This window comes from Myotis brandtii, unplaced genomic scaffold (genome assembly GCF_000412655.1).
Source record: "Myotis brandtii unplaced genomic scaffold, ASM41265v1 scaffold303, whole genome shotgun sequence".
Lineage (NCBI taxonomy): Eukaryota > Metazoa > Chordata > Mammalia > Chiroptera > Vespertilionidae > Myotis > Myotis brandtii.
Genome location: NW_005361573.1, coordinates 4,373,299 through 4,401,075, shown reverse-complemented (window position 1 = coordinate 4,401,075; position 27,777 = coordinate 4,373,299). Strand labels below are relative to the sequence as shown.

The following is a 27,777-nucleotide window of genomic DNA, read 5'->3' as shown; positions in this document are numbered from 1 at the left end:
CTGCTTCTCCGTGTTGGCCTCGTCCCACTGCCCCTTCTCCATCAGCCGCTGGTCGGGCCGCAGCCGGCTGTCCGTGGGCGCCACACCCTCCTCGTGCTCGTTGAGGGTCAGGGCCAGCTCGGAGAAGTAGTACATGTTCTCGGCGTTCTCCCTGCGGAGGCGATGACATGGTTTGTCCCCCGAGCCCACCCGGGCCCCAGCCCATCTCCACCCCAGCCCATCTCCCCTTCCAGCCCACACCCCGAGGAGCTGGCAACACCCCACTGCTCCACCTGACTGCTCTTCCCTCTCCGCCCCGCTGGCTGCGTCTGTTTTGCTCCCATACTCCTGGGAGTTTCCCCATTTCGTCCACTTGTTCAAATTTATCAGTGAAATCTCTTCAGTTTCCCACTGTGATGACGGATTTATCCACTTCCTCCTTTACTAACAACATGTGCTTTGTATATATTGTTGAGGCTATTTCATTACATGTATGTTTGAAACTATTATACCTTCTTAAGGAAATCAACTTTTTAACCTGTAGCTACTCTTCCATCCCTAATAATGCTTTTGATTTGAAGACTCCTTTACCTGATATTAATACCGTCATTATGGGGTTTTTTTGTTTGTTTTTTTAATATATTTTATTGATTTGAGAGAGGGAGAGAGATATAGAAACATCAATGATGAGAGAGAATCATTGATCGGCTGCCTCCTGCACGTCCCCCACTGGGGATCAAGCCCGCAACCCAGGCATGTGCCCTTGGCCAGAATCGAACCTGGGACCCTTCAGTCCGCAGGCCGACACTCTATCCATTGAGCCAAACCAGCTAGGGCTCGTCATTATGGTTTTATTGGTTAGCATTTCCACGATGTATTTCTCTTTCAGAGGGTGCATTTATCTGGATTCCTTCGCATCCTTCTCTGTCTCCCCAAACCCCAGCACGTGGCGTTGTCCCCCCTTTCGGTGCTGGATTATGGAACATCCCCCCTTTGAAGTGCTGCGCCCAGTACCTTTTTCACTGTGGGTTTTGGGGCATCAAACCTGCCGAGCTGTGGTCATGCCCTCATATTTGAATGGGAACTTGGCTGAACAGAAAATGTACCTATTTTCTTTTCTTCTTTACTTTGAAAATATTAACCCAACATCAGCTGCTGAAAAATCTGATGTCAATCTGATTCTCCCTCCCTGACTGGAACCTTGCGCCATAGTGCGGTCTGGGCAGAAGTCTGTCTTTCCCTCCTGTCTCTGCGACTCTAAGGCCCCTTCAACCTGGGGTCTTTCATTGCTTTACTTCTCTCCATTTTTCTTTCTTTTCCTTTCCTACTGGGATTCCAATTACATATACCATCTTAGTGGTCACTCTAGGAATCACACTATGCATGCTTCACACACATCTGGACCCTCCCCTTGGGCAGCATGAGGGTCTTCAAGAAGTTTCCTTCCCTTCACCCCTCTTTGACTTACATCATCGCAGTTACGTTTTATGTTTACATTTTAAACCCCATGTGGTTATTTGTGTGTATTCACTGTTCACTTAGGTTCACATTCTTAGATCTTCCATCTGGGATTCATTCGTCGGAAAATGTCTATTTCCGCTTCACCCTGTAAAGATGTTCTCAGCGGGTGTCTAATTCCAGCCGCGTCTACGCTCCCGGGAGATCTCATTGGCCTCCAAGCTCCCTTACTGCCCAGGAGGTGAGCTGTCAGTCTGCTGGTCCCCGGGCAGTAATCTCTTTTTGAAACCTGGCGGCTCAGTGTTTTCACTTCATTCGGTTTAAACAGTCCCACTGTGCAGATCTACGCGTGGAAAACTCTCTCCTGTTTTCGCTCCAGGCCAGGTCCTGCTCTCAGACCGGAGTCCGCAGGGCACTGTGAGGACCTGCTCCCCTCCCTCGAGCGGCTCCTCTTCCCAGGCCTGTCTCCCTGCCTGGTTCTGATGATTTCTGCTGGCCTGGACTTAGCGGATGGGTTCCCTTAGACCAGGGGTCCTCAAACTTTTTAAACAGGGGGCCAGTTCACTGTCCCTCAGATCGTTGGAGGGCCGGACTATAGTTAAAAAAACTATGAACAAATTCCTATGCACACTGCACATATCTTATTTTGAAGTAAAAAAACAAAACGGGAACAAATACAATATTTGTATTTGCATGTGGCCCGCGGGCCGTACTGCCTTAGACCTTCTGAGGAGGTCTCGAGTGCAGCGATCTTACGTTTCCTGTCTTTGGAGTCTGTGTGCCACTGTGTCGTTTCCATTCCTTGGACCACGGGGACTCTGTCCCATGAGCTGTTGGAAGGCTCTGCATAGGACTTGCTACCCTGGGTGATGTCAGCCACACAGCACGGCTTCCTGCCCACATGTGGACTGAGCCCTTCTGACCCCTGTGCCGCTGGCTTCCTGTCTGGCAATGTCCCCTGCTGTCCCCTCACCCTGCCCGCTGCCCTCAGAAGTCCCTGCGGTCCCCCCACTCACGGCAGCGGGTACTTCTTCCACAGCAGCTTGGCCGGCAGCGTCTGGTACACGGTCTTATGCTTGCCGTCCACGCTGGGGCTGCCGGAGCTGCTCTGCATGATCTTGGCGTACTCCATCTGCTCGTCCCACGAGCCTGACAGCACGTAGTGGGCCTTGCCCTGGCCGTCACTCACCACGCCTGTCACCTGTGGACATGGCAGGACCGGCGTGGGCAAGGCCTTCTCTGGGCCGACCCTCAGGGCTCTGCGAGGCGGCCTTGTTTACCTTCCGGGCCACCTCCTTGGAGAAGTAGCTGTAGGGCAGGAACTTCAGCTGGCACCGGTCCTTGGTCTTATGGTTCACAATCTCAATGTCCCCCGTCTGGTGAGAGAGGGTGGTGGTCAGCGGCCCATCCGCAGGCCAGACCCCCGCTCCCGAGGGCACCCCTGACCTGGTCGATCCAGAGCTTGCCCACGATGATGTTATGCACAGTTGAGGTGCTTTTCCTCCACACGTAGTGATTCCCACTGGCCTGAAATTCTAAGTGGATGGCACCTGGAGGCGAGACACGGGGTCGGCGGTCATGGCTCCCCAGGCTGGGCCCCACCATCCCAGGGGCCTGGGAGCTGTATTCACACAGAGGGGAAGGGACACGGCCAGGGAGGCTCCAGGCTGGCTTCTGGGTGTGGGAAAACCCTCCCCCTTATCCAGAACTCTGCCCTGGGAGGGCACAGGCCCGGCTCACCTAGCGGCATGATGGAGAGGTATTTGCCCCGGAACTTGCTGGAGATGGTGATCTCCTGCCAGAGGCTCCAGCCGTTCTTGGAGAACACGTGGTGCGCGGCTGATGGAGGGTGGTGGCTCACCTGCGACAGACCCGCACATGAGTGTCTGCGGGACCCGGGCCAGGCCTGCCCCCAGGCAGCCGGCAGGCATCAAGGGCTACAGACCCCTGGAGGCCCCGGAGAGACAGTGCTCCAAGGAAAAGCCAGGGCACAGCAGCAGGTGCAGCCTGTGACTGTGAGACAAGGGCTGGGCGTCTCCACACCCGGCTCTCAGGCTGTGAGGTGGGGGTGATGGCAGAGCCTACGCCTCAGGATGTCAGGGTGCCTGCGACGGGCTTCGGTGCCCACTTTCCAGTTAACCTCCCCACGCCCTGCCCAGAGGCAGGAGACCCAGCTGCCTAACTGGACCGCGGCCTGACAGCTCCTTGGGCATGGGCATGGGCATGGGCATGCCAGGACCAGAGGCTGGGTCCCCTTCGTCGCCTCTGACCCCAGGCCTGGAGGAGTGTGTGGCCTCACCTGCTCGCAGAGGGAGCGCAGGCCCATGTCCTCGAGGCGGTCCAGCTCGAAGGTCTCCCCGAGCATGGGGTTGAAAGGCTTGGCGATGCGGTGCACAGTGGTGGAGTAGGAGGACACGGAGAAGGCGGCCACCAGGCACATCTGCTCCACCGAGCTGGTGCAGTGCACCGCTTTGTCCAGCAGGTGGTGGTACTCCAGGTCCTCCGTCAGCCGCTGGAGCATGGACAGGGGCTCGTTGAAGTTGACCTGTGGGAGGGTGGGGGTCCGGCTGGGGTCCAGCTGAGCCAGCTGCTCCCAGCGTAGCACCCTGGCTTTTCTCAGATGTGCAGGGACATTGCTGCTCAGACAGCACCTTCAGGGAGGTTCCTCTGACAACTGGTCCAGCACTGCAGTCCCACCTTCGTTTCCCCCACAGCCCTCACCGCGCCTGACCTGCTGTCCCGCACACTTGCACTACTTTGCTGTCCTTCTCCCACCCCAGGATGTCAACGCCAGGGCTTCTGCCTTGTTCAGCACTGAGCCATGGGAATGAGTAAATGATGGACAAAGTGGGTCTGGTCTTGCTCATATTCTGAGCTATTGAGCTATTACGCAGGTTTTCAGTTGAGAGCACCTGCCGGCTGTGGTGCTGGGCTGTGACCCTGGGTCGGGCAGGGTCTTACCTGACACTCAGAAGTGGGTGCCGTTCATCTCCCCCCTTTGCAGCTGTGGACGCAGAGGCTGGAGGTGAAGGGACTTGTCTGGGGTCACAGTGGAACCAAGTCTGGCCTAGAACCTCCAAGCTCCTCCTCTGGAGATGCCATTGTGGCCTGGCAGCCAGAGGGTGCCCGCCCGTGCCCTGAGCCTGCTGTGTGACCTCGCTGGGGGAGGGCCTACCTGTCTACACACACAGCCCAAGCCTGCCAGTCCCACGGACGGGTCCGGACAGCCAGGACATCATAAGGCCCCGTCAGGTGCAGCGACATGGGGGTCCCTGAGACCTCTGCTCTTGGGGGATGGCGGCAATGACATGATTCAACAGTGTGTGCTCGCGCCTCAGGTGGCAGAGAAGGCGACTCCCAGGGGACCCAGTGAGGCCCCCTGCCTGAGCCCTACCGGCATGGGGATCTTGGAGAGCTCCCGGCCGATGCAGTTCTTCATGATGCTCCAGAGATTAAGGCTGTAGTTGGGCTTGTCGGGGATGCGGACACGCCTCTTGACTTTGGGGGGGCCCTTGGGTGTGAGTGAAGCGCCATCCTGTACCTGCCAGAGAAGCAGAGTGTGTGCATCGGCAGAGGCCAGAGCACGTGGCCCTCCAGGCCTCGTCCTCACCCCCGACCCAGGGAGTCTGAGGACCAGCTGCTGGTGGGACGGAAGGCAGCAAGCCACTGGGCCTGCCCCAGGGCCCCGAGCTCCAGGTGCTGGCCTCCCCTCAGCCCCCCTCAGGGCCTCCCCGTCACTCACATTGTCTGCCGGGGTCCAGTCCACAGGGCCTGTGGTCCCACCCTCAGTTTTTCTGCAGGAAACACAGTGGGGGCAGGTTATTTACAAATCCGAGGCCTCCCCAGGGCCTGGCACCTTCTAGCAGACCCTCCAGTGAGATCGGAGGGGCAGCCGCCCCAGGCTTCCTTCCAATGGGGCGCCTCGGTTCAGGATGCTCAGTGGGGCTGCGGGACCGGGGCAGGTTGGAGGGGCTCCACTCTCTGAGGCCCGTGGCAGCAGATGCTCAGAAACCCTCCCGAGGTGTCAGCACAGCCTCCTGAGGCCAGGCCGACCCAGGACCAGGTGAAGCCAGGGGGGCACCTCTGGAGGAGCCGCAGGGGTCCCAGCTCTCCCCCTCCCCAGGCCGGAACCGCCTCCAGCCAGTGAGTGCCCTGTTCTCTGTCCATTGAAAATGAAACCCTGATACAAACTCGATTGGGGCCTTTTTTGACTTAAGGAACAATAGGCCCAACCTAAGCAGAAATACCGTCTGACACGAGACTTAAAGCAGCCGCCCCGGGAGCCCACCTGTCGTCCTTGGCCTCGGTGATCACAGTGATGAAGGCGGTGGAGTCTTCCATGGCGTCGAAATACTCCGAATCCTCATCTTCCTCACTGTCCTCTTCCTTGGAAGTCAAGAGGCTTTCTAGGGACACGCAGAGCTGCTGCGTCATTTGCAGCTTCACAGAGCCTCGTCGCACCCACCTGAGGGGTCCAGAGCCGACAGGACCTGCACCCCATACTCTGATCCTGTGTCCCCCCGGGCCCCCCAACTCCGGCGGCCTGGTCCTGATGAACCTGCCGTGGCTGCCCTCATCCACTCTCCGAATGTGCTTTCCTGTCACTGCTCTGGCTCAGAAGCCTCCTTCCTTCCAAAGCCCCGCCCCCCATCCTTCTACATGCTGCTCGGTCTGGGGGTGGCCTAGCTGCCCTTTCTGCCCTTCCCAGGGCACCATGACTCCTAGCCTCAGGCAGCCGCCTGCCAGCCCTGGCACCGAGGGGACAGTGGGGTCACTGAACTTGTCTTTTGAGAAGTGGAACCTAGACGCGGGGAGACTGGCCAGATGAGGGCTGGCATGGGACACAAAGCTGGGAGAGGCTGGCCGGGAGGGAGGCTGCGGCTGGAGTGGCCAGGCCCGGCCGAGCGCTCACCCTGGCTGAAGTTCTTGTTGGGGTCGGAGGACCGGCCGGGCAGGCTGTTGCGGAAGGCCCGCTCGAGGCTGTTGTGCTGCTTGGCCAGCTGCTCGATGGTCTCCTCCAGGTGGATGCGCTGCTCCTGCTCATACTGCAGGGCCCGCTGCCATTTCCGGCTGTGTCCCTCCGCTAGTGCCAGAAAGTCCCTGCAGGCCTGGGAGGGAGAGTGTGTGAGCACAGAGCCTGTGGCCCAGTGAGGAAGACGGGTCCTGTCTCCGCCCCTTGCACCCCTGGCGGTCACCAACCCCTCTGCTGCCTCCTGGGCTGCCAGGGGACCTGGCTTTCTCAGAGCTGGCTGGGAACTGCTCTGGCGGCGCCCCTCCCAGCGGCGTCCTCTCTGTGAGACGACAGTGTCTGACAGACCCTGTGCTCACAGCTCCCGGTCTCAGCTCACCCAGCAACATCCTCCAGGTGGGAGGAGGGGGTCATCCCCATTCACACATCAGGAACCAGAGGCTCCGTTCCCAGCAGCTCCTCTGCAAGACCCTGGGCCACTTCAGTCCAGGGGCCTCCCACCCTCCCTCAAGGTCAAGGTGCGGGTCCCATGTGGCCACACCTAAGCCACCATAACCCGCTTCTCCAGAAGGGCCGGGGTTTATCCTGACAGGTTGGGAGACCTCGGAAGGAAAGCAGTCCCCTTGTGCTTACCAGGCTCCCGGGAGGGGAGCGCCTGCGCCCGGGGCCGTCCCAAGTCGGGGGCTCTTTTGAGTTTGCAAATAATGGATCCATAGGGCGCCCCTGCTCCTGTGGAGCGGCACTCACGGACTCCCCTGCAGTGTGGGGACCCTCGAGGTGGGCCTGGGTGAGCCCCCTGTGGAGCCAAGCCTTTATCCTCTGGGTCCTACAGTGGCCTCCACCTCGCCCCCAGTTCCCATCTCTTCCTCACCACTGCAGCCTGCAGGTGGGGCCCCTGACTGCACACCAGTGACCACCACCCCAACGCGAAGGCACCTCTTTGCTGGGTTCGCACCAGCAGGTGGAAGAGGTGGTGGTGGGGAGGCGGTTAGAAATGTTCCAGACGCTTACAGGGTCCCCCACCCCCATTCCACAGGCAGTGAAACTGAGCTCGGAGGCCACACAGCGGGGTCCCAGGCGGGTCATGAGCAAGGATGTTGGGGAAGAACCCTGTTGAAGCACCAGGACTCGGCCCTGCCTGCCTCCCAGCACCTGCAGGACAGGCTGGCAAGGAGCAGCAAGGGGACAGGAGTGCGACCCCTGGGACAGGCCACATGTGGCTGGGCTGGATACAAGATCAGAACGTCACAGCTGCCTACAGAGGGGACGGGGCTGAGGCTGCTGCACCACAGTATCTAAGGCAGTGGTTCTCAACCTTCTGGCCCTTTAAATACAGTTCCTCATGTTGTGACCCAACCATAAAATTATTTTCGTTGCTACTTCATAACTGTCATGTTGCTACTGTTAGGAATCGTCATGTAAATATCTGATATGCAGGATGGTCTTAGGCGACCCCTGTGAAAGGGTCGTTCGACCGCCAAAGGGGTCGTGACCCAGAGGTTGAGAACCGCTGATCTAAGGGCTCACAGAGCTGGACCAGGGCCTTCACCACTGCCACTGGGCGGGGCGGGGGTGGGGGGGAGGCGGGTACCTGCAGTAGATGAGCTGCTCCAGTCACCTGGGGGCTATGGAGAGCCCCAGTGCACCTACCTGGTGTCCGTCCCCAACGCCCAGGGCTTCCTCTGGCACTGCCACCCTTCTCCCAGCCCCATCCTGGCCACACAGCACAAAGGCTCCTGCCCCCTGCGCCCGCCCGGGGAATGCTGAGCTGGGCTGTGGACTACTGTTTGCCCACTAAGCTGGATTAGCCTGGGGCCCAGCAGGGGGGCTGCTGGGGCGGGGGATCCAGGGAAGGCCTGGCTGGTCCAGGCTCCGAACCCACAGTCACATTTCCCCTGAGACACTGCCACGCTCTCAGAGTGGGGCACCCGGAGGCCCCTGCCCACACGACACTTGCTGCTGAACCATGCACGGGGCAGGGAGCAGGCAGGATAAGGAGCCCAGCATCCGGGCCCCTCACAGGCACGGCCTCACTGCCCACCCTGGGCAGGACTGTGACCTCCTGGGCCTTGGAGTCCTCGTGGGACAAACAGAGGCTGAAACTCAGGACTCCTATGGAGTCCCGTCAGGGTGATGGCCTTCCTCCCACCGAGGCTACAGAGGTCCTTGAGATGAAGAGCTGTGGGCTTCTACCTCCAGAGGGCGGGAGTGAGAACCAAAAGGCCCAGGACAGAAAGGGGTCCCCACATGGGCGGGCCCTGCTCAGCAGCGGCTGGGGGCCGGGACTCCCCGTCCCAGAGCCTGGCCTGGTGAGAGGCTGAGAGCTGCCCACAGACAGGAAACTGTTGGCCGAGGTGTGAGCTCCAAGGGAAGCTGCTGCCACGCAGAGCTCCTGAGCTGGAAGCCTTCGCCCAGGAGGGAGGAGGACAAGCTAATCGCTTTTGTGTTCCTAATCCTAATCCTGACAGCGACCCTGCCACTCCCCAAATGCCGGCAGGCGAGCAGGGCTTGGAGGATGCCACACTACCAGAAGCAGGGCCAGCTCGGGCCTTCAAGGCCAAGGGGGGGCCCTGAAGCGGGGATGGGAGTGCCAGACTCAGATGGGGTCCCTCTGGGTCAGGACCAGCCGAGCCCCCATCCTGTATATCCACCCTCCTGGGCCCTCGAGGCCGAGCAGCTCCCAGGGCCGGGCTGGCCATCTGCCTGTGCCCACTCCTCACCTGGCACTCAACACAGGCTGCCCGGCACTCGCAGGGGCCAGCCAGCCCTTCCCACCACCGAGGGCAGTCACAGCCTCGCCTCGATGTGACTCCATGAGGCACCAGGCGGCAACTTTCACTGGGATCCAGACTTTAAAATAGCCCTTCCCACCTTCAGAAGAGCTTACTCCGTGCACACAGGACCGAGCACCATCTGGCCACCAGTTTGCCAGCTGAGTTTAGACAGTTCCAGAATCTATTTTTACTCCTCTCCCCAGGACCCGAATGAGCAGGTTCTCCGGCAGCAGAACAGTGGTCAGCTGGACAGGAACCTTCCCACGGGCCCCGGAAGAACGAGGCGGGGCTCCGGGGCCCTCACCACTGCTTCGCTTGGGTGGGCGCAAGCAGCCCCCATGGTCTCCAAATGGGGCTCAGAGAAGCCTCAGTGTATCCAGCAGCCAATGGCTCCTGCTGACCTGGGTCTTTATTCCTCTGATGCCTCTGACCTGGGGCCTTGGCCCTGAATTGCTGCCTCTGCACCTGCCCCCACCCTGCCCCCCTCTGCCCAGGTGTCCCACTCTGGCCTGGACCTTCCCCCACCCCCCGCCTCTGCCTCCCCCGCTGCACTTGGCTCTGGCTGTGCTGGGAGCCACTCCTGCCCAGACTTTCCTAAGTCCCTGCTGTCAGGATCTGCACCGTCCCGTCCAGCTAGCTCTACTGCACACACCAAAATGTGACCGCACGGGCCTTCCTCGGGGCAGTGTCCGCTGCATCGGGCCCTGGAGATGGGCCTGGTGGCAACCTCCCCGTTAGCCAGAACCCCTGCTGCTTTCTGCCCCCACTGGGCACCTCGACCATCTTTGGTCTCCTGAGGGGCTCGCCCACAGACCGGCTTTGCTCACCAGCTGGCTGCACAAAACCTGTTCCTGGGAAGGGCCCTCCTGCATCCTGCCCAAACCGGTGGGACCGACCAGCACGTGAGGGCCAGGGCGGGGTCAGGAGGAGGTCTCCCCTATTCTCCCAGCAGCCTAGACCCCCACCTACAGGCCTTCCTGGGGCCTGTTGTCACCCCCACAGCCACTCCGCTGGCCCTTCCCTCAACGCCCAGCTGCCACTCACCCTTAGGTAACAACAGGGACCTCCCAGTGGGGCTCTGACACCTGCCTCTGCCTCACAATAGCCCGGCTTCCAGGCAGTGGCTGCTGAGCTAAAAGGTGGGTTGGACCCTTTTCCTTGGCTGCACGAGCTTCACTGAAAGTGAAAGGCAAAGTACTCTCAGGTCACACGTGATGCGAGGTCTCCTGACCGGGTTCCTGTTTCCCAGGCTTCCCTCCAAGTCACCCCAGCCTGCCTGCTTCAGGCTCTCCTCCCCCCTCCCTCCAGGTCCCCCCTCCTCCTGCCAGTCTGCTTCCATGACCTCTTGTTCCACCCCAGCAACCTGCTCTTTCCTCCTAAGGTCTTTTAACCTCCAACACACCCCGTCATCTCCATGGTTACAGGGCCTGGCCGGACCATGGAGGGGTCATGGAGGGCCTCCATGCCTCAGTGTCAACCAGCAGCCGCATGCTGCCCTGTCGCAAAGAGCTGGTTGGGGTGAACTGGGCTGACCTGAACTCACGGCTCCTAAGGGTCACGGGGGTCGTGTAGTTGGAGGGGCCAAGTCCAGGCTCTGCAAGAGTCACCAACTCTGAGGCGCCTCTCCCAGTTCAGTTGTGGATCTGGGTCAGGAGCAGTCTGCCTCGCTCAGCCCACCTCCGGGGCCCAGCACTGCGGGAGACGCCGCCACCACCTGCCGCACAGACCTCAGTGCCTCCGACTGGGAGGGCCGAGAGGAGGAGATGTGCTGGGCGGCTCAGGGAGGTCCCAAGGGCGCAGGCGGCAGGGAAGTGGAAGCGAAAGTCACAGAAGCAGCACTTCCCTGGCCATGCTTGGCCCCCGGGCCTACAGACAGAACCTGCTTCCACAGGCCAGGAGGGGCACCTGGCAGGGGGTACGGGACAGTCAGACCACCCAGGGCAGGCTTGCTCCTAGAGTGACCATGCAGTACTGTGGGTTCCGCCCAGGGCAGGGCCCGCAAGGCCAGAACTCAAGGGCAAGCCATGGGGAGCCCAGGCCAACCAGGAGCCCGTGTGCCAGGCCTGGTGACAGGTGATGGAGCCCCGGGCTTTGAGCACGGACCCTGGGGGTCACACAGGGACCAAGGGCTGCGACCCCAAGTGCTCATGCAACAGCTGGGCCTGTGACCCTTGGGCAAAATGACTGCTCTGGGCCTCAGGGTGGCACCTAAACAGTACAAATGAGGAGGAGGAGGAGGAAGCTTAAGGACACCAACTTCACGTGGCTGAGGTGAAAAGTACAGTGATGGGAGAAAGTGGGCGGGCTGCTGCTGGCCCACCACCACCGTCCCGGAGGCCTGTCCTTCAGACCAGGGCCCTGCTCCACCACAAAGATAAAGTTATAGGAAAAAGAGTAAAACTTGAATTTACTTTTTTCACTTAAAAAAAATGAATACCCAAAGCACGTGATGGTAATGTATCCATTCCATCATTCACCTAAACCACACGACTGATCCATTGCTACCACATCAGCACATCCCGGGTTCCAGGCTTCCGGTCCCCACACCCCGGCCAGCGGCGGTTCAGGCTCAGTCTAAGACCAGTCATGTCTAGTGCTGGGAGCTTCCTGCTAAATGACAGGCTAATGCGCAGTTACCCAAACAGTAATCCAACCAGGGAACTGCTGGGCTGCCTTTGATCAGACTCACAGAATCACCCGCAAGGGAATTTGCAGACGCTAAGCGGTTCATTCACTGCTCCTACGATCTTTCACAGCCGCGCTCATTCACTGAGGCTCCCGTGTGCTGGGCACGGTGCCAGGCATGGCAGCTGCAGGCCCCAGGGATTGCCAGGGGACTGCCCTGGCCTCGCAGGGAGGACCTGCCAAGATGCTTCAGTAGAAAACCCATGGGACGTGGGACCAGACGGGGTGATGGTCAGCAGTGGTCGGGTGGGGACGCGCGCGCGCGCGCGCGTGTGTGTGTGTGTGTGTGTGTGTGTGTCTGTGTGTTGCTGCTGCTGCTGCTTGCCTGGGGCCCTTTGGAGGATGTGTGTCCCTGTGGGCTCTGGCTGGCGGCAGTCTCTCCTTTCCTACGTGCATAACCCAGCCTCAGTTGGAGCGGCAGGCTGCTTCCATGGCTTCACACACAGGCGAGCCTCACACCAGCTGAGAGGCTCATTATCGGGGAAAAACCAAAACTGCTTACTCAGACAAAGTGGCTTCCGCCTCAGCGGATGGCGGGGGGTGGGGGGAGCAGGGCTCCTGGGGTGGGTGGGGAAACAGGAACACTGTTGCGTCGTTAAATGCTTAATCCATGTTCAGGGCATGCGGGGCCTGGGCCCCTAGAGTTGGGCAATAAGGAGCCCAGTGAGCTGAGAGGGGTGGTCAGAGGAAAACGCAAGCGCAGACTGACGATGGGGCCAACACACAGGCAGCCCCAGAGCTGCGGCCCAACCACACCCTGAGCACATGGGCACGTCCTCGCACCTGCTGAGCGCCAGGACCTGTGGCTGTCTCTGGGAAAGGGTGTCCCTCCTCAGCCCCAGGCCCCGGTACCCCGGCCGCTCCAGTCCCGAGCCTGTGCAGCGGGAGCAGGGTGGGTGGGGCGTCCGCTAGCCCCACAGCCCAGTCCACCTCAGGCCAAGATCCCAGGTGGACTCCAGCCTCCATCTTCCCCCACCCTTGGGTTTCCTGGTGTCGGGCAAAGAGCCTGGTCCCGACTCCGACCCTGCTCTGCTCTCCCTCCTGGCTTCGGAGGCTGGACCCCGCCTGGGGCTCACTAGGCACCAGGACTGCCCACTGTCTCTGGTCGCCCGATGGCCACCTGGACCATGTTCCCTGGACCCGGGCCACCACCTCTGGGTGGCTTCCCCTCTCTGACCCAACCCCGGTTTCCACCAACCATTAAAAAGGATGTCCTCGCCCAGCGACCTCTGGGAGGACGAGGTGACGTACAGGATCCAGAGTGGAGGGCACCAGCTCTGGGAAACGACCTGACGCCACCTGGTCTGTCAAGCACCCCAGCCACCCCCACTTCCCTCTGGGGGAGCCCCGGGCCGGGGCAGCGGGATGGGGGGGCACTCACATTGATCATAGCATTGGACGTGATGCGGAAGAGGGTGGCTCGCTCGTTCACAGCCTTCAGCTTCTCGCTGCTGTCGTAGGGGATGCGCAGGCTGTCCAGCTCGTTCAGGGAGCGCAGCAGCGCGGCGCCGTGCTTGGCGAGGAGGTCGTGACACGTGCTGAGGTCATCGAGCTTCAGGGAGAGGTTCTTGATGGTGCTCTGGAGCTCAGTCTTGTCAGCTGGGGCGGCAGTCTCGTCGTCGTCCCCAGAGTCATCTGCAGAGAGAAACAGTTGCCATGGTGATCACTGATACTGACAGCAGGAGGGGCCTGCTGGGCTCGAGGGAGGAGAGTGTCCTCGAGGTGCCAGTTCCTGCCCCCCGCCAGGGTGAGGGGTCCCCCGGCCTTCCTGGGTGGGTACAGGCCCTCTCGGGTAGTGGGAAGGGATGTAAAGGGGGACCAAAGAGGTAACTGAGGCTCAAAGAAGTGCAGTCACGCCCCGGGCCACCCAGCTAGTCTGCTGCCTCCAGAGCCACTTCCTCCACACCAGGCTGCCAGGGCCTCGCTGCCGGGTGAACGCTGACCTCCCCACCCCCTCCTCTCACAGCTGCCCAGTGCCCTCAAGTGCCCTCTCCTGGGAGGCTGGGGTGCCCGAGGTCCTGGCCCGCTGCCAGCCAAGCGGTCACAGAGCTGTGGGGGCCTCAAGGGGGCCCAGGGGCAGGAGGTCGGGGCCCTGCTCCTGCTTTAATGTGGAGCACGGGACAACCAGGAGGCTGAGGGCCTATGGGTGCCAGAGCCTGTGACTGCTCAGGGGTTTCTGAAATGCCTCGTTTCGGAATCCTCAGCAAGAAACCTCTTTAGATGAAGGAAATCTGTAACCCAAGATACAACCCTTTTGAAAAAGGTGCATACTGTGAAGAATAGACTTCTTCCCACAGGGGGCAGGATGTCTGTGGGTGGCCACGGTTGAGTCACTGCCCCGAGCAGGTGGCAGTGCCAAGCCAGCCAGTGATGTGGGGCCCAATTGAGCAGGGGTGGGGGGCAGCATGCATTGCACAGCCTGTCCCTGGCGGCCATAAGAAGCTTCGAGCCGGGGGCAGGAGCCTCCCCCTAAGTCCTCCAGCCAGCCCACCTACAGCCCTACATGACCCAGTGTCGGAGACCACAGGTGCTGGGCCAGGCCCTGGGCCACTGGCTTTGTTCATGTGAACGCGGCCCCTCGCAGGGGTCGGTGGTGGGCAGACCTTGACTATCATTTCCGTTCTGCCAGGGAGAAAGTGCAGGTTCCCGGAGGACAGGTCGCCAGGGTGGGCCCTGCAACCAGGGGGCAGAGCGGGGTCTGCAGGTCAGTCTGCACAGAAGGCCTCGCCTCTGCCTGGGTTGCCTTAGAAAGGCTCCAACAGCTAACGTGCATCTTGCCTTGTTGCGTGCCAGGCCCTGGGCAAGGGCACTGCCTGTTAGTGCACACGAAGCCTAGTGAGGTGGGGCGGGGGCAAGGGTCACTGACATGCCCAGGGTCACGAGGTGAGGGAGCTCTGGAGCATCTAGAATTCAGACTTCGGGCTCTTAGCTACAATGCCACCTTCCTATCACCCTTCCAGGTTCAGTACGTCTAGCAACCAGAAGGGCCAGCCACTGACTAGTCAGGGCGAGGGAGGGAACCACATATCTACTTAACTTGTTATTAAGCAGCATGCCCTAGTAAGCCGCTCTCAGGGTCCAAGTTCAAGTCCAGCCGCCAGGGACATGGGATGGCTTGTTCTGCTCCCAAGTCACTGGGGTTTGGGGTGGGAAGACACCGGTCAGCAATTACAGACCAGCACAGCCTGTTCTCTGGGGATGGGGAGTGAGTCTCTCCAGACAGACAGTGGGAGTAGGAGAACAAGGGAGGCAGAAGAGGGTAGGGGAAGTGGGGCAAGAGACGGAGTGAGTGGGTGGGTGAGTGAATGACCGATCTTGGGCACATCCCAGGAGATCTGTCAGACCGTCAGTCTGCAGTGGCGTGCACGGAGCAGCCGGTCACACACAGGATGGCGGGATCGGGAGAAGGAAGTGAGAAGTAGGGGGGAGCACAGAGGAGCTAGTTGGAGAGCGCAGAGGGTGAGGGCCTTTGACAGCCGAGGAGCCTGGGCCTTTGTCCTCGGTAAAAGGGAGTGTATGGTGGCAGGTGGATGGTGGGCAGATGGCAGGGACAGAGAGGCCAGAGGCCTGGCAGGGCTGGGGCCAGGGTGGCCAGGGGCTGGAGAGAACAGGATCCCTAAACCCAGCCCGGACATGATGGCAGCACCCACCAGCTCCAAGGCGATGAATGACCGGTGATGGCCTCACCCCGACACTGTCCCTCCACCCGGCCAGTCCTCAAGGAGAGGATGGGTGTCACTCAGAAGCTGACATGTGGCCCAGCCTCCCAGGCTCCCACAGTGCCTCAGGCTGTTCAGACAAGTACTGACACAGCAGCGTGAACACCCCACGCCGGGGAGGAAGCAGAGCTGAACAATGAAGGGGACTCTGCCTCCCAAATGGTGAGCTCTGGCCATGCTGAGTCCCCAAGTCTCAGTTAGGGGTCAGGGGTCCTTTGCAAGGAGCAAACCCACACGGCAAAATAGACGAAACTCAGAGATGCAAACAGAACTACTTCGTGTGACCTTCCTCAAATCGGAGAAAAGGACGGACGGCACCGAATGAGCTTCCGCTTTCTGAGGGGCGAACGGGAGATGCCCAGCAAGGGCCGTGAAATAGCTCCTCAGCTTCCACTGCCCACTGTCCCCTGACGGGGACGCCCTTGGCGGCAGATTCAGTGCAAAGCAAGGAACACGCTTGTATGTATAAAGTTGCTAAGGCCTGCAGTTCTCAAGCTTATGGCCTTGGGGATTCTAGAGCTTTTATCACCCAAATATACTCTCTGTCCCCACTTCCCACTGGGAATAAAATTCAGCCACAATGAACATCTGCGAGGAACAAAGAACAATCCAAACTGCAACACAGCAGACACTGAGCTATTGCCAGAGGCAAAATCCTACAGAAATTTTGCAACTATGTTAACACCAGAACAGCAGCAACTGCAATCGGGGTTCAGACAAAGCCCCTGCCGGGCACAGAGGAGCCCTCTCCCTCCAAGGCCAGGACTTAGCGCACAGCAGCTCTCAGGAGGGGCCGCCAGGCTGCCCCGGGCTGTGGGGTGCCTGCATTCCTAGGCTTGTGGCCCCTTCCTCCATCCTAAAAGCTAGCAGAGCAGCATCTTCAGTGTCTCCCTCTGACTCTGACCTGCCTGCCTCCCTCTTCTAAGGACCCTTGTGACTACATGGGGCCCACCTGGGTAGTCTCCCCATCTCAAGACCCTCGATCACCCCTTCAGGTCCCTTTGCCATGTAACACAGCACAGGCCCCGGGAACAAGGACATGGGGCCACTGTTGAGTGGCCGCACCGAGTGTGGCTGAGCTGAACACCGAGCTGTGTTCTCACTCTGTCTTTGATCAGACATTTGATTGGCTGGCCTAGCAGGTGGTCCCCAGAAGCTCTCTAGTTAATCACTGAGACTCCTACCTGCACACACAGCCCCTCTGTCCCGCCCTCACAGCCTGGCACATATGCCTCCTGACTGGTCAGAGGAGGTGATTCTGGGTCAGGCAGTCCTGCGTCGACTCCATGCGGCTTTGGTTAAGTGTACTTGTCTGTACACTGGGGGTGGATAGGTACATACTTATGTGTATATTGTTAGTTCCCACCTGAGGACATTTTTCCATTGATTTTTAGAGAGTGGAAGGGAGTGAGAGAAACAAAAATGTGGATGTGAGAGAGACACATCGATTGGTTGCCTCCTGCACGCACCGCAACCAGGGCTGGGATCGAACCTGCAACCCAGGCATGTGCCCTCGACCAGAATCAAACCCGGACCCTTCACTCCCTGGGCTGATACTCTATCCACTGAGCAACACCGGCTGCGGATATGAGTGCCTCCTCTGGAAAAGGACATTAAGCACCCCACGCATGACAGGGCAGAGCCGGGACTTCCTGGCATCAGCCTATCCAATCCCTGTCACCTTCATCAGCACAGCTCACTTCTGCACATAGTCAGTCTTGAATTTACTTCAAACCACAAAGGACTTGGAGCCAGAGGAAGCCACTGTGCCCCCACCCCTGCTCCCCACTCGGGGCTCCTCTTGAACCCTTTAGGAGCCGCTCTGGCTAAAGAGCCCAGTGGGCACCTGAGCCAGGGCTGGGACCTTCTTTCATGAGGGGCTCCTGGGGAGGAGTGGGTTGCCATGGAAACAGCCAGCTCAGCGGAGCCAGGTGAGCTATTTTTACAAGTGGAGCTCTTTTACATCTTTGGAGGAAAATAGATCAAGTTTCTGGATGGCAAGTCCTGTCAGAGGGCAGCTTTTTGAAACCCAGAACCCAAAAGGCCACACAGACTGGTTCTGGACAGGGACAGGGTGGTGACACGGTGGCGGGTCAGAGGCCCTGTGGCCACCCCATTTGCACGGTCTCTTGCTGGTTTCTCCCTCACCTGCCCACAACCTCCCTGAGGTCAAAACACAGGCTGACCGGAGGGTCCTCTCCCTCACACACCATGGCTGGAGGTGCTAACCGCCCTGGCTGGCGGGGGGAGGGGGGTGCGGGGCAGGCAAAGTCCAGGCCACGGGGGAGCCCAGTGCTCACTCCTCCCTCTGCACCCACATCTGGCGCTGTTTGGGGGGCGGGCGTGCTGAGCTGGGCCCTGACAGAGGAGCAGGACGCAGGGGAAGGAAGGGCACAGGCCTATGGGGTGGAGGGACAAGCACAGGAGCCCAGTGGGGTGCTGAGCAGGGAGGGCATTTAGATGGCCCCTCCCCAAAGGCCCTGGGCTCCTCACAGTCAACTGAGCAGCCGCCCTGACCCCTCAGGCTCCCTCTCTTGGGCTCCTGAGAGCCCAACTGGAATAAACATGTAAAAAGGGGACAAAGGTCATGGATAGCCTGCTCATCTCTCTAGGCCCAGCAGCAAGCTGGGCACAGGCGCCAGGGCCCTGGGGGGAGACAGGGAGCAGGGGGAGGAGGCAGCCACCATAGGGGACCCAAAGGCATCGCAGGGCGGTGCAAGGCAGGTGGAGGCCTGAAGCAGCCAAGGCCCGCCACTGGCTGATTGGGGTGGGAGGGGGGAGTAAGGGACACATCCTGTCTGAGAGTCTGTGTGTCCTTGCTCACCCCCCACTGGACCCGCTGGCGCTGGCCTGGCCTGCCTGCTCCACAGAAGAGGGGGCACAGGGAGGGGAGGGTGGTGAAGGACCCCACACACAAGGACCCACTGCACCAGGGCCTGAGACCCGACTGTCCAGCGGAGGCTGATGGGCACTTTTGTCCCCGGCAGGACTAACCTCGACCCGTGATGCTCCCTCAGGCCAGCAGCACCATGAATGGGGCAGCACTGCTCCCCTCCCTCTGCTGAGCCTGACTGCGCAGAACGGGGAGGGGACGGGCCTCAGTCCTGGGCCTAGCAGCTTTCCAGCGGGGTGGTCTCAGTCCCCGGGTGGGGCAGGCTTTCATGCCACCCTGAGCACTGAGCTGCTGAGCAGGGAGTGTGTGTGTGCAGCCCAGCTCTGCAGACACACCCACCGCAGGGCCTCTGAGGAGACACACGCAGCAGGTGTCGGTTTCGAGTGAGAACCTGGGGGCGCTGCACTCCTGGCAAAAACCAGCCATTTCCCATCTGCATGTTAGCACCTCAGACGGGCAATGGCAGCAGGTTTGGTGATTTCCGTTTAGATTTCAGGAGGCTGTTAAGCCACCTGAGTTTGATCGCGGACTGTAGTCCACTGAATGCCGAGGAGAGACAGAAAGAGACTTCAAGGCGAGTCCACGGGATGACAAGTAACTCCAGTGGGTCTGAGAGGGAGCGGCTGGTGCTCAGTGACTGCCCGCTCCTGTGCATCCATGTGCCGTGGCATCGCCACGGGTGACAGGCTCTGCTGCGGGAATCCCACCCACAGAGGAGAGGGCGGCCTGGAGGGTTAAGGATGGTGCCCCTCCCCCAGGAGGCAGGTGAATTAATGCTGAGAAGTTGGGCCTTGAGGACGCTGGAAGGATGTTAGGATCTAATCTGGTGGAAAATCAGATGATAAATAATAAATTGTGAAACCCTGGCAGGCAGATGGAAAACGCAAGCCAGAATACCGGCGTCATCTTGTTCTTCATGACCTTCTGCGGCCATCGCCCCTCCTCTCTCCCTGGTGACCAGCACAGGGGTGTCGAGGGCAGCAGGCGCCCTTGCAACCACATTGGATTCTCTGGCAGCTTCCCCAGGAGAGGGGCACGGGCTGCATCCTCACCAGGGCGGCTATCAGCAGGACAAGGTGGGCCTCAGGGTTGGGTACCCTACATGTAAAAACGGCCTGGCTTCCATTCTTCCAGAGCTGCAGGGGCAAAAACCTCATCCCTCAAACACCAGTCTGTAGGGCATCCTCTGTGGCGGAACCCTCTGCAGGAGCCCTGCTGGCTAGCGAGGCCAGCACACAGAGAGGCTGGGCAAAGAAAGGGCCGGGCACAGTGTCAAAGCCGCCAGCCACATGAGTGAAGAGTAGGCGCATGAGCAGTGTTAGGCTGCGAGGACACCCACAGAAGCAGTGCCTCCCTCCTGGCCAGGAGGCTGGGACCCCGCAGCCAAACAGCGCCCTCAGGAAGACTAATGGCTCTGGAGCAGGGCCCACCTCCCTCCAGGGAAACAAACCTGGCGCAGAGACGGAGCAAAAATAGAGGCGCGTGCTCATTATGGCACCTGCTGTGACGCTGAAGATAACCTACTGCCCCAGCCTCCCCAGCCTGCAGAACGCCCAGCCCACCTATGGCTTCCACCTTATTGGGGTTTCCCTGGGGTCTCCTTTAGTGAATGGGGTGCCCATCCCAGGTGAAGCGCTGTGGGGTGCTGACTCTCCCCAGGGCCTCTGGGCTCACTCCCCATCGCTGTCCAGGTTTAAGTCTTACCCCAAGGTCCCAAGGAACATGGGCAGCTCCTTTGCCAACCCAAGGCAGGTGCAGGAGGGCCAACCTCACGGCAGCTGGACTTCGGCCGGGAGACTGCCCCCCACTCCCCGGCTGTGAACTGACTGGGCTGTGGCACTGCTGCTCTGGCCTGAGCCCGCATTCAGGGGAGCACTGGCGCTCCCCTTTCTCCCACCTGCTGACATCAAGCCCCAGGCTTCCTCTCCCCAGTGCCCTGTGCTGCCTGCTGGGCAACCAAACTGGAAAAAAAACCTCCCCTTCTCCCGACAGTTCAGGAAATGAAACAGTTTCCGTGTTTCTATGTTGCAGACTAGCCTTGGTCCACTGAGCACAGTTCAGCTTTGTGTGTTGCTCTCATCAGAGTCCATAAGCGTTCCCATCTCCTGACTCGGTGGCTTGCAGCAGCTGTTCCATATCCCTCTGGGCTATGAGCTCTGGTCTCCCCATGACCCCGCCTGTTGGGGCCGTGGTGGGAACATGGCGGGAGGGCTTCTTTCTGCCTTTGCTGGCGCTTAGGGAGGTGCCACGCTCAGCCCAACTCCCAGCACAGCTCCTCAGAAACCATGACCACACTTCACACACCTCCCACGTCACCAGGCACCACTGGGACCCGATCGCCCAGCAGTCCCCACCCAGGGAGAGGATCCCTAATGCACAAGGAGCCCACCTGTGTGCGTGGTTTCTGCGCAGCACAAACGCCCGTCTCCAGGCCACAGGAGGTCTGGTGACCCATCCGTGAGAACCCCCCGATCTGCCCCGGACAGCGTCACTGCTGAGCAGGCCACTGGAAACTACTCCCTTACACTTTCCTGGCCTGAACACAGCCACGCTGCTTATCCCTGGAAATCATCTGATGCCGCGTAATCACACTCAAGAACTTTCCACGTGCAGCTGCCTCTTGGCGTCAATGACGGGGAGTGAGCAGAGGCGGGGCCCGAGGTGGGGGGAAGGAGCACGGGCTGCGTCTGCCTGGCTGAGCCCCCATCCCGGCCGGGCAGGCAGGAGGTGCTACTAGAACCTGTAGAATGAGTGGATGGCACTGTGTTGTCTCTGCGAGGCAGTGTGCAGGTGTGAGCAGTAAGGGGATTAAGGTGCTTTGGGGTCAGGAGAAGACTCGCTTCAGGGTTGTCCTTGTGCCACCCCTGACTCAGCTAATACAGGAAGCCAAAGGGACATGGATCACAGCCCGATCGCCCTGCGACCTGCCCCACCTCAGCCAGACCTTGGCCACACAGTCCCTGCAAGGAATCGTGTTCATCCCACCTTCACCAACCTCTCTGGTTGCTCTCCCACCTCTGCAGTCCACAGAGAGGTGGGTGGGCCCGGCCCGGGCAGAGCTTGGAGGGAAGGGCGAGGAGGAGACCCCAGGCCCTGCAGAGGTGGAACCTCATACTCTGCCCCACGTCAGGCAGACGGGCGAACTCTCGTCTCAGAGAAACAAGGGGCTAAAGCGGGCCCTTTCGTTTAACCAAGTTAGAGAGCGCTCCCCGTCTACGAGCCAAGCAGACCTGGAGTCCCACTTTGCTATTCATCACCCCTGTGACCTGGCATAGTTACTAAACCTCCAGTTTTTCATCTGCAAAATGGGTTAACACATCTGTAAAGGGCTTAACACAGTGCCTCGCCTCCAGCGAGGCCATTATTGCCTGGCTATGAAACGGGTCCATGCTGAAGGTCCCAGCCATATCGAACACAGACCAACACATGATAATGCTTCCCTTTGGGTTTCCACACAAAGGCAAGAGGAGACGCAGCTGATGGGCCACGGGAGGGTAAACACAAATAATAACCGAACTTGTGGGGAAACTCATGCTTTTTGGTTAGTCATCTGCAAGTGGAAACACTAACAGGGCACAACTTTATGCCGGTCAAAGACTCTCAGGATGATGGAAGTCTCACACAGGGGAGGTGTCCACCCCCGGCCCCTAGAGCAGTGGTTCTCAACCTTCCCAATGCCGCGACCCTTTAATACAGTTCATGTTGTGGTGACCCCCAATTTCATTGTTACAAATTGAACATAATTTAAGCATAGTGATTAATCACAAAAACAATATGTAATTATATATGTGTTTTCCGATGGTCTTAGGCGACCCCTGTGAAAGAGTCGTTCGACCCCCAAAGGGGTCGCGACCCATAGGTTGAGAACCGCTGTTCTAAAGCGTCAAGGACCGGAACACTGGGCCAAAGGGCGAGGGGTACCACAGAGATGAAGTCACATCCTTGGACTCAGTGATCACACTCTTGGGAATTTGTCCCAGAAAGAAACACCAGAGGAAAACTACATGCCAGCAATGCTCAGGCATCAAGCAGTTTGGCTCTGACAATGTGGGAAGAACCAACATCTAACAGAAGGAAAAGGCTTCCCACAGCTATTCAACGGACACACACTAAGCCTGCGATAATGTGGGAAAGTGCTTAAAATGAAAAGTCGTGTGAAATGGCAATTTTGTATCCCAATGATGTAAAAAGGATGCTCACATAAAGGAAAAATACTAAAAATAGAGACCTAAAAACAGTGACATGAGGGATATTGGAGCTATGGAAACCCCATGAACATCTGGAATTGTTGCCTTAACAGTAAATAGCCCTTAAAAATAATGACTGCACAGGGGGTTTGGCCAAGAACAAAGTGTTTCTGGGTGTGGGTATGTGCTGGGGGAGGTGAGAAGGGGGTTGGGAGGGAATTTCTTCAGGCAGATGAGCAGCTGCCAAATTGTTAATGATCTCACGGTCATGCCCCATACAAACTGCTCAGCTTCTGATATAAACATATCCTGGGCAGAGGGGAGCACCTGGGGGCTGGGCCCGTTCTAGCCTCTCAGGAAAGAACATCTGTCCTCTAACCAGCTCCCACCTACAGCCAGAAGGACGCCGGGCCTGCTAGGCCACGGAGGACTGCCCACGGGCACTGCCTGGGTGGAGTTGGGCTCCCTGAGATTGTGGCCTCGTTCCGCCTCACCACCCGCCCAGCCCGAGCAGCTACTATTTCTGAAGATGTGCGTCAGGCGTCACTGTTCAGCACACACGTCAGAGGGAAGCAGTACAGAAAAGGACATTTCTCTCTGGCAGCCTGAAGCCCGTAGCTCCATCTTTATTCAGACTGCTCATCTATTTGATCAGATGCTGTGCTGGTCGGAGCTGCCGGGCACTTTATAGGGAAACCAGGTGTCGGGAATGACTCCCGTCCACAGAGGGGGGCTACATGACCCTCCCTGACGAGGTCAGAGGAAGAGGCACCTAGAGCGAGCCTGTCCGTCAGTCCATGCCCACTCTCCGCCCCGGGCAGCGCCTTTCCTCAGAGCTCACGGACTGCTGCGCCCCTCGGGCCGTGTGCACATTCTCATTTCTTCGTGGCGTGACCAGCACCCCCTGGGCTCTGAGTTTGGCCAGCCGGGGGTGCGCCCCTTCATCTGTTCACTGGTGTGGGTTCCTGTCACCTGGCTGTGGGTGCTGCGCGCCCCACACAGCTGCTGGGACAGTTCTTAGCACAGAGTGACCCTCCATTCTATTATCGTCACGTGGTCAGTGCTGGCAGAGTGTGCAGGCGCTGGTCCTCCTCCTGCCTGTGTGATCTTAGGAAAGGCACCTCTTTTCCTTTAGCCTCAGTTTCCCCGTCTGTAGAATGGCATGGCTAATAATCAGTTTACTTGCTGCCACTGATAAAGCCCCCTTATGTGTACCAGGCAGCCTGGCTCCACCAGTGAGGGTGCTAGAATGGCCTCTCCCGCATCACCCCAGGTCTCAGTTGGCTCTGAAGTCTAGACTGTATCAGGTGCAAGGCCCCAAGGTTGCCCTGGCAAGCTGGCTCACTGAAACCGCCCTCCTCAGCCTATGTGAAAAATACAGCAGTAAGCATTGCTCCCCGACAGGCATCTCCTTGTGAAACATGTATGCACATAAGCACAGTGGGAGATCCACACAGCAGTATTAATGTGCAGCTGCCATGTGCCAGGAAGAGGCAGGGGCTTTCATACATCACTGCCATCAGGTTCATTCACCAGGTAGAATTCTTACCTGTGGAATCCTACAGGTGACATGTCTATAAGAGCATGTCCTACTTCCTTGTATCACACCAGGTAACAGTGAACTCCCATGAGGCCAGATGTCCTTCCGTTCCCTGGGCACAGGAAGGATATAACCGAGGTAGGCGCTACCCTAAAGCCTCCTTTCCTTAAGCCACACACCACCTCCAGGGCTGGCCCACCTGTCCTTCATGATCCAACCCACCACTGGGGTCCACTCACCTCTCACGAGGCCCTGACACCTCACTCACACCCAACTGAGCACCTGTCTGTCCCCATCCTCCACTGCCTACTCATCCTCATCCTCCAACACCCAGCTGGGTGTTGACCTGAGGGCTGCCCAAGGCCACCTGGCCCTGACCTCTGGTAAGGCCAGAGTGAGGGGTCCCTATTTTCTGCAATTTCAGAGTTTTGCATTGGGACCAGAAAAGATGCAGAGATCCTATACACACCTGTGTGCACGTGCATGTACACACACACAAAGGCAAAGGAGTGAGCTGCCAAGGGCCGAATTCAGAGCTTACAAGAGACCCTCAATGGGCATTTCTCCATTTGCGGCACCTGGCCCTGCTTGAAGCACAGAAAGCCAGATAGACAGACAGACAGACAGACTGATTAATTAGTAGGCATAGATACACATTTTATCTCATTTCAACCTCTCAGCCAGGTAAGTAGGCTTAATACTGCCTTTTAGATGAGGAAATTGACTCAGAAAAGCAAGAAGCCATCTGAAGGTCAGGCAGGTGGTGGAGGAGCAATCTGAATGCACCATTGCCCATGGAGCAGCAGCCTGCTGTCAGCAGACCCATCCCCAGGCTCTTCCCATGTGCCCAGGTCCGAGAGCAGGGGGAGGCCAGTCCTCCTCAACCCACTCCTCCCCTCAGCTGTGGGGCTGGGGACAACTGAGGCTCACAGGGGGCAGGGATGTGCTCGGGCCGCACAGGACAAGAACTCGGGTCTCCTGATGCCCAGCTGTGCTGAGGGACCCCCAGAGTAACAGCCCACGTAATGAACCTCAGTAAGCCCTGATGCTCTCCTGCCACTGAAATGGTCCCCAACCCCCAGGGCAGGTGCAAGCCCAGCTCCCCTCAGCCTGCACAGAGAGGGCTCAGGGGTGAGACACAATTTCCCTGGGACCCTGTTCTCAGGAGAAATTTGTCAGAGTGACCTCTCATTTCAATACCTTTCAATGTGTCTGAAGAGGCCACAGAGGAGGCCAGTCTCACCCCATTTGCATGCTGGGGAGTGGGCCCCACCCCCACGCCTGCCATACCCGCAGTGTGAGGGGCCCACCTCCCATAGCTGACAGCTAGCCAGGCCTCCCCCAGCCCCTACCCCTGCCTCTTCTCTCTCTTTAGCTGGCAAGGTTCATGGGCATTGTCCTGCCTGAGTGTTTAAAAAATGTATTTTGGCCAACATTTAAAAACTGAGCGATTTCCAGTTTCTCCTGAAAACTCCATCTGGCCTCCGAGGCCACCTTCACACAGGGCGCCCACGGGAGACACTGGTTTGCCCCTGTGGCCTCTGATACTAAGGCCCAGTCCTTGCTGCTACTGGCCACTGCCCTGCTCCCGGGCCGCCTCCTGCCGGACAGCAAGCTCTGCTGCAGGCCCTGTTCTAAGCACCCTCCCCACCTCCCCGAATCCCTCAGCCCAGACCTACTGTGCAGAGGGGGACAGTGATGGGAGGGGTAGGAAGGTTATCCTGCCACCGTTCTTGAGGTGCAACTGCTCTGGTCACAACTGACCAAGGTGAGCGTCCTCCCACCACCAGGCAGAAAGCAAATAGATACCAGCACCCTTGTGGCAGCAAATCTTCTAGAGAATGACAACCAAGAAAATCATCAGGCAGGCCACTGAAGAGAAACAATTTAACACCTAACTGATAACGCATACTTTTTTTTTTTCTAACTCCAACCTTCACCCTCAGAATAAATCCACCTAAATGAACAACAGGAACATCATTTAAACTTTGCATAAAGAACATAACTGCATTAGAAATGACACTCTATCCAAAATGAAAACTGATAAGACCAATCATACTTTGCAAGTTTCTTTAAAGGATTCGTTTTTTTTTTTTTTTTTTTTATTTTAGAGGGGGGGTGGGGGGAGAAAGAGACACAGACAGAAACATCAATTGACTGCCTCCCACAAGCTCCTACTGGGGATGGAGCCTGCAACCCAGGCACATGCTCTGACCTGAACCCAACTAGGACCTCTGGGTGCACTGGACACGCAACCAACTGAGCCAGACCAAGGATTCTTAAGACGGAGCCATAGTATCAGCTTCCCATGAAATAGATTTCCAGTGCTCACAATTACAGACACCCTACGACTTCAGATGTGTGGGTGTGTGGTGGGTTTTTTTGTTTGTTTTCAGGAGAATTTGGTTTATTCTCCTAAAATGGTTAAACTTGACTCCAGGGCTGAGGCTTGGAGTCTGCAACTTCAAAGATACTTGCACTGGGCCAGGCCCTTATGAAGCCATTAGCATCACCAGTCAGCAGGCAAAGTTAATTACAAGGTTTGTTAAGATCACAGGGCGTTAATGTCTAAAACAGCGGTTCTCAACCTGTGGGTCACGACCCTTTGGGGGTCGAACAACCCTTTCACAGGGGTCGCCTAAGACCATCGGAAAACACATCTATAATTACATATTGTTTTTGTGATGAATCACTATGCTTTAATTATGTTCAATTTGTAACAATGAAATTGGGGGTCACCACAGCATGAGGAACTGTATTAAAGGGTCGCGGCATTAGGAAGGTTGAGAATCTCTGGAAAAGGAACTGTTTCTAATAAATTATAGGTAAGTGATACTGCCTCTATGACTGTTAGATCTACAAGGTCAAAGAATCCTCACTTTCCCCCATATTTTTAAACCATAATATAAACACTCATTAAGGTAAACACAGCAAGTTTCACTCATTCAAAATCTCCAGTAATGGAGGTCTCAAGCACCAGGATTTTCAAGCCAGAGCTTCATAATCTTAAACGGCTAAGCGCTCACCCCCAAGTGCTGACAAGGGGCTCTCGGCCAATGGTGCCCGCACACCCTGCTGCTGTCATTCAGGACCACTATCCCCCGGGGGCAGCATCCTCAGGGCTGGCCATTGCTCAAACCAAACCCAGGCGGCCACTTACATCGACTCCTGATCTGTCGCAGCTCAAAGGGCAAAGGGGGCGGAGTGGGGGGTGGGGGGAAATGAACTGAGCACAGCTGACACCTCAGGTGGCCCCAGGAGAAGCCATTGTGGGCACAGCAGCAACTCTGCCCACGCTCCAGAGCATGACACTCGGGAAGGCGGGTTAGGGGGTGGATTAAACACGGACCGCGGCTTCCCCCTTCTTTTCTGAAAGCTCTGGATTATAATTCGGTTCCTTTTTAGAGGTTAATCAGACCAACGCGTCTCTAGCTGCAGCCCCCTCTCCAAAATGCCCCACGCGAAAGCGAATCGGGAGCGCACGCCGGCGGGGTACCGGGACGGGTTCCTCGGGGCTCCCCACGCCGCGAGGCAGTGACATCAGAGGCTCGCGTGGAGTGATCATGCAGCCGG

The 27,777-nt window shown here is 58.3% G+C and overlaps 1 protein-coding gene across 1 annotated transcript in view; it reads right to left on the bottom strand.

The window, feature by feature from the left end:
• Nucleotides 1–27,777, bottom strand: part of LOC102255298 (oxysterol-binding protein 2) — a 51,695-nt gene that overhangs the window by 1,211 nt on the left and 22,707 nt on the right. The window contains exons 3-13 of the mRNA XM_005869825.2: nt 13,247–13,500; nt 6,350–6,545; nt 5,726–5,843; nt 5,180–5,231; nt 4,832–4,978; nt 3,737–3,982; nt 3,178–3,298; nt 2,884–2,987; nt 2,718–2,813; nt 2,454–2,638; nt 3–151 (exon numbers count right to left, since the gene is read on the bottom strand). Coding sequence (XP_005869887.1) covers nt 3–151; nt 2,454–2,638; nt 2,718–2,813; nt 2,884–2,987; nt 3,178–3,298; nt 3,737–3,982; nt 4,832–4,978; nt 5,180–5,231; nt 5,726–5,843; nt 6,350–6,545; nt 13,247–13,500 — 1,668 coding nt within the window. The remainder of the gene's footprint in view (nt 1–2; nt 152–2,453; nt 2,639–2,717; nt 2,814–2,883; nt 2,988–3,177; nt 3,299–3,736; nt 3,983–4,831; nt 4,979–5,179; nt 5,232–5,725; nt 5,844–6,349; nt 6,546–13,246; nt 13,501–27,777) is intronic.